A 6,467-nucleotide genomic window follows, 5' to 3' on the forward strand; every position below is an offset into this window, starting at 1 on the left:
ATGAGTTAAAAAAATCGCCGAAACAAGAAGTTAAATCAGGTTGGTTTGTAGGTAGGTGCTATTTTAATTACAGTTGATAAGGTTTCGTAATTCGCTTAAAAATGTTTTGCGTAAGGAAAGTGACAACAAATATCATGGACCGAAATAAAATTATCACATATACTTACTTTAAAATTGTGAGTTTTATAGTTCATAGATATTTTGAAAAGTAAGTAATTAACTTTTGGAGAGATCTGAAAAATTTATAACCGTAGGGTTTATGTCGATAATGAGAGCGTAAAATTTGTATATAATAAATTTGAAAACGAGAAGGCGAGATGCTCACATTGTCTTAATGAGATGGTCAGAGGTAGAAATAAAACGCATAAGCGTTTATAAAAGTCGCGAGCATCCAATTTACACCGAAACTTATTTAGACCGTAACGTTAGACACCAAAGAATTGTTTTAGCGACCGCGCTGCTCATACCACACTGTGTATACCATAAATAAAAACAAATAGTAACTGATACTAGAATTAATAAATGCAAACATTAAAAAACAAGCAAAAGTAACAATAAAAAAGAACAAACAATGCGTATTGCCATTTGATATCCATGTCCCCTTTCCAGCTTTATTTTGCCTATACAATTCTATTTCTAAATTATTCGCAGTCACGTCTAGCCTAAACTTTCTTCATACAAAAGTTTGCTAGATAAACCTATTGAAATCTCCTATTCCCCTTTATGCAAGCTTTGTCTAATTTTCTAATTTACGATTGAAGAAGATTGTTGATTAATCTCCGATTAAATTTGTTGATAAATAGTTAGTTTCTGTTTAACAATTACTTAGCAGTTAAGTCGCAATGCGGAAAATGGACGTGAACAAGTTTCCTTCGGTGCCAGTTGACAGCCGTCGCCGTCGCCTGATCTCGCTTGTTAGTAACGAGCACCGCCTGGCCCACTTATAAAGTTTCTCCTTTTAAAGAGGAAATAATTACATTCTTATGAATTTATCCCGGTTTTTCTACACGTGCTATAATAATCATCAAATAGAGGATACAAATATGACGAAGGACTCCACTACTATAAATTTTGAGATAACTTAGTTAAAAGTTAAGTAAGTGACTTGTACCAGGAAATATTGTGTTATATTTTCTTAAAATCTACTTACTAGTTGGGAACACAAGGAAACTATCATATGAATGTGTTCGTAATAGGGAACTTAGAAGCTCTTTGGTTTCCAGTTATCATAATTATTATTGATAATAATCGACAGTAATTTTTTTTGTCATTCTCATTCTGTATCGTTCACAGGAATATTCTCGTCGATATACAAATGGCTATGGGGTCGATCTTCGTGGTTTGGTGGAGTATGGCTAGACGATGCGCAACCGAAACATTCCTCTACTACAACCACAACTCCTGTCCCCCTAACAACTTCCACTGACAACTGGTTCCAAGCCATGTTACATTCAGAAGAAAACGATGACTCGCTACCTAGTCAATCTGGTAAGAATTATACCGCATGCTTAAACTTGTAGACAATGAAAGTGAAATTAAGATATTATCTCAACATACTCTGCTATTTCACTACATTTTTTGCAAGCTACATTTCTTTTTACGATTATTTTCTAGTGTACGTTTATACCAGTTTAACAAGCTGTGATTTATTTTAGTAAAAAATCCTCCAAAGAAATCTCTCAAAAAGAATTACAAAGGATTTCAACTACTTAGAGCCTATCCAGACGTGCAGTGGAAAGTTCAGGAGTTGTTGGACTTACAAGAAGAGGGCCAAGGCTCCGGCTTAATGTGGTGGACATCACCGTCGCTAAATAGTTCAACAGATCTCTTAGTTCCGCCTGATCTCCTTCAAGATGTGAGAGCTCATTTGAAATCGAACAAAATAGAATTTGATGTTATACTGTATGATTTACAGGTAAGATATGTACCGGCGATTTTATTTCTTCAAAAATTAAAAAAAATGTGAAGAAAGACAACCTGCTCATAAACGGCCCGTAATAAATTATTAAAAACTAGTGATGTGCCGGGAGCGTGTAAAACATAAATTATTTCTGCATTAATATTTCGTCTTGTATTTTTCCACTTGTTAATTACATTTTTCCTACTATTTAGAAAGCAATATCTTACGAGAACCCAAAGCTTTCTAAAAAGCAAAGAATCGAGCTGGAGCAACTGCGCGGCCACCCGATGACTTGGCGGCGCTACCACCGCTATGCGGATATCCTTCGCTATTTGGAATACTTACAGCATTCTAACTCTGAAATTGTAGAGCTAGTGCCATTAGGACGATCGTCAGAGGGCCTACCATTGGTTGCAGTCAAGGTAATTTTTCAACAGACTTTTTAGAATTAAAAATATTTTTTTTAACATTACGAAAAGTTCATTTTAACGTTTGAAGGTTTCTCTGCCATCAAATGAAACGCAAGCCAAAGAATTAGGAGGAAAAAGTCAAAAGCGATGGCGACTGAAGTCTTACATGAAGCCAGCTGTTTGGTTGGACGGCGGAGCTCATGCCCGCGAGTGGGTAGCGCCTGCGGTAGCTACCTGGATGCTGCACGCTTTAGTAGAAGGCGAAAAAGGTTTAGGTTAGTACAAATACAAAAACTACGTAATTACTTCAATCTTTACTTGTTAGATCTTTCAACAACTTTAAGCTTCTAGGAGAGGTCTGTGAAATAATTGTATTTCTTTTAAGTATTTAATCACTTTGACTTGAGATCTATATTAATATGTAAAAATCATATAGGATTTTTGTGATTGTAGATAATTATTCGCTTAGCTAGAGAGTGCATCCTGCCTGCTACAAAAAACAAGTTTTTCTGCCATTTACCTGGACTTTGCCTTGTTGCGTTGTAGATCCTTGTTTGAAATTCCGATCTTTATAAACCAAGCCAAAAAAAAAAAACAAACAAACCTGGCAGCGTTCAGTGGCGGCCGACTTGAAGGCAATCGGGCTGTCATTTTCCGAGACACAACGCAGAGCCCAGGACGCCCTGTGCCCCACTTTGGGGACATAGGAATAGAAGAGAGAGGGAGATAAACCAAGCAAGGGTTACTTACATTTTTTTCCTCCTCAGGTCCTGATTACGAATTGTTGAAAATGGCGGACTTTTACATTTTGCCAGTATTGAATCCTGATGGTTATGAACACTCACACACACACGACAGGCTCTGGATGAAGACACGCTCCCGGTTCACAGATCGTTCTGATGATTACTACGTAGGCTGGTAAGTTTTACATCACTTTTTTGAACAAAGCGTAAAGCCAAGTCATGCTAAGTGCTGCTTCTTACCACTGCTGATCTTTAAAAAGATAGATAAGCTCGGGTAGTCTAAATAAAGTTTTTTATCCAACTACATTGCTTGCTTAAGTAGTTTGCTTTTTTTAAAATTCATATCTATAAACGTTTGTACACCAACCCTTATTGCCGAAACTGGTTACTCTAAAGAAACTTCTAATAGGTAAAAAAGTGAAAAAAAGAGAGTGTATCCCTTTCCAATAAACATAAATTCGATGCGAATCGATGTTAGCCACAACTTTATATTATAAATTTATGTGGCCATAAAAGGAACAAGGAAAATATCATTCGCTTGCTGAAGGCAGAACTGGTTGCACCGGATACTAGTTATTTAAAATTAAAGACTTTTCTGAGGTAAACGAGAAAGCAATGTTTTGAAAATGTGTTCCACTTTCACTAAGAAAGGAAAACTTGGTAGCTTATGGGGTAAGGAAAGAATATTAATTTTTCCTAACCTTACGATAATTTTAAAAAGACAATGAAATTGTTTCTTTTTACATTTACTTAGTTATTTCTAATTTAGTAATGACAACAAATGATACGGTTTAGGTTTCCGTGGAACTGGGGCAGCACTGAATGTGTTGGAGTTGATACCGACCGCAACTGGGACTACCGCTGGGGCGAGATGGACTCGTCGAACGACCCCTGCGCGGATAACTATGCCGGGCCCCATCCGTTCAGCGAACCCGAGACCAGGGCTGTATCCGAGTTCCTCGCTGAACATAGAGGGCAAATAAAGGTAACTTTTTAATTAGCAACATATCTTTAGTTTCAAGTTTATGAGTGTGAGAGTGTGTGTCTCATCAAAGTTACCAAACAAAAGTACTACTTACTAAACTAGCGCGTACCATCCTTCGACCACATCTTCACCTTGGTCTAGGTGGGATAGTGGTCAAGCGCTGGTTTTTGCAATTTAAAAAAAAATAAAGTACCTATATCGAAACGGTTTTCCATAAGTTCGAGACCTTGAGGTGTATCTTTTACATCAACTTTTTGGTTCTTTTCTTCTCTATGATACAGACTAAAATGTTTTTTGTAAATACTATGTTCATAAGAAAATAAAAAAAAAACATTTATGATTAAAACTTTTTATACTTACACGAAGCAAAAACTATGACATCATCAAACTATGTCTCGTTTTTATAATAGCTTGATTAACTATGCAAAGTATACGAATATGTTACATGTAAATTGTAAACGCATAAATTATTTTAAAATACATAATCCAATGATAATACCAGGGTATTGTGTACTATTTATACTAATTTTACCCTCATTACCTAGTTATGCGATTAAAACGATATACATATACGTTTGCAAAACAATCGAAGTTGACTGCAGTTTTTTAATTGTGTCAAGCCATTTGCAAAGTCATTCAATTAAATGCAAACTTTTTTATCAGATGCCAAATATATGATCAAATTGACTCTTCGCTATTGAGTATTTTTAACACGTTTTATTAGTTTGACCTGTATGTCTATATTTACATTATCCAAGCCTTTTAACTATCGATGTAACGGAAATTTTAGAGATTAACTGAACCTCGCTTATATTAAGATGTTGAATTAAAAAATTCGCACATTTGTTGTTGTTCTTTTTAAATATGACGGAAAGTAACTTTACATTTTACGTGAACAAATACTGGAAAACGCTTCTATTTAGTAGTAATGAAAAATGTTTTTTCTTATTGTTTTCGAGTAGACCGTAACTAAATAAAATGTCACAAAATATTAAGTTGCCAGTATTATTAAGGAGACTTTCGAAAATCATATTATATTTTCACATTTTACCGACTGTAAATGTCCCACACTTTATTCTTACAGTACATTACCCTGATGAGATTTTGCGGTCGATGTCTGGCTTAACAGACACGTCATATTTGACAGCTACAATCGCATGAACATTGTCATGTAAATTGCGTTATGGTTATCACAACAATCGACTCCACCACAACATAAAGTTCCCTTCGTTTACGCCGACATAACAATTGCAATTCTCATTTCACCTGCGCTTGATAGTTTCCAAAGCTGAGTATTGGAAAACGAAGTATTCAGTCATCAGACTAATTACTACATTAATTAAGTTGTCACTATTATTGTTAAAACATTTCTCTTTTAATTATAAATATTCTGGTTTTTCATGTTAATATTCTCCTCTTCCGATCGATTGTCGTTTTCTTTTGTTATTAATTATCTTATTTATAAAAGCTTCTCTAAGATCCTAACAATCTTTTACACCGCCCGCGGAAGGGTTATTGTAATTAAGTAAAATTGTCAAAAAGATTAAATTACAACTGTGTAAAGTAATTTGTTATCTGTTTAGGTGTATTTATCTTTTCACGCCTATTCTCAAACGTGGTTAACACCGAGTACCGAGGCGCTAGCATCTTATGGTGACGACGGAATCATGTTGGAAATGGGAAAACTTGCTACAGCCGCACTTGCTGATATGTATGGGTCTAAATACAAGGTTAGTTACGCCTGCGTTTGACCTAACGATACGGTAAAAAAATTTTCTTAACATCTCGTAATTGTCTGCAGGTTGGAACAGCTGCGGAGCTTCGTCAGCCGGCGTCTGGCATGTCACATGATTGGGCCAAGTCTCGTGCGGGCATCAAATTTTCCTATCACGTTGATTTGCGCGACTCTATCGGACGTCACGGCTTTTTGCTGCCCGGCTCGCAAATTGTACCCACGGCGCGCGAAACCTGGCAAGCGGTCAAAGCGATTGTCGATAATTTAACGCCCGGATAAAAAAAAGTTGTCGGTTACTAGATGTCTGACACACTTATCGAGTTGTAGAAACTTAGTGTCAGTTATTGAAAAAGAAAGAAGATTATTGACTGATCTAAAATGATCTACTATTAATTAAAAAACTAGTTCGAAACTTTCCAAATTAATGACTATAAGACTTGACACAAAAATACTATTAGGTAATAAGGGATAAATTTTTGTAGGTTTTAAAAACGATTTGGTATGCTGTAGTAGTTTTTATGTGAGGGTAATTAGCCTTCAAATGACTAAATTGGTGGGAATATCTCGGACGGAAATTGTACTGCGAATTTGCTCAAAAATGCATTTAAAATGTAATTATAAGACATGATACCTTAAAGGTGACTGTTAGGAATAAGCTATTTTTAATTGTACTAATGTTTTATAAATTTTAATA

The 6,467-nt window shown here is 35.5% G+C and overlaps 1 protein-coding gene across 1 annotated transcript; it reads left to right on the top strand.

Moving 5' to 3' along the window:
• The first annotated feature begins 6 nt into the window (after positions 1-6).
• On the top strand, positions 7-6,467 carry LOC106109485 (carboxypeptidase B-like). The gene is made up of 9 exons (XM_013291000.1): positions 7-39; positions 1,294-1,488; positions 1,656-1,915; positions 2,113-2,322; positions 2,399-2,585; positions 3,078-3,228; positions 3,849-4,038; positions 5,622-5,768; positions 5,840-6,467. The coding sequence occupies exons 2-9, from the start codon at positions 1,443-1,445 to the stop codon at positions 6,050-6,052; spliced, it is 1,404 nt and encodes a 467-aa protein (XP_013146454.1). The 5' UTR covers positions 7-39; positions 1,294-1,442; the 3' UTR covers positions 6,053-6,467.

Source organism: Papilio polytes, unplaced genomic scaffold (genome assembly GCF_000836215.1).
Source record: "Papilio polytes unplaced genomic scaffold, Ppol_1.0 DF821289.1, whole genome shotgun sequence".
NCBI classification, from domain to species: Eukaryota; Metazoa; Arthropoda; class Insecta; order Lepidoptera; family Papilionidae; genus Papilio; species Papilio polytes.

Excerpts from the sequence above, each read along its gene's own strand:
- LOC106109485 (XM_013291000.1), top strand. The coding sequence starts at position 1,443 with ATGTTACATTCAGAAGAAAACGATGACTCGCTACCTAGTCAATCTG. Across the intron at positions 1,916-2,112 it reads TTATACTGTATGATTTACAG|AAAGCAATATCTTACGAGAA; the intron begins GTAAGATATGTA and ends CCTACTATTTAG. Across the intron at positions 4,039-5,621 it reads AACATAGAGGGCAAATAAAG|GTGTATTTATCTTTTCACGC; the intron begins GTAACTTTTTAA and ends TTATCTGTTTAG.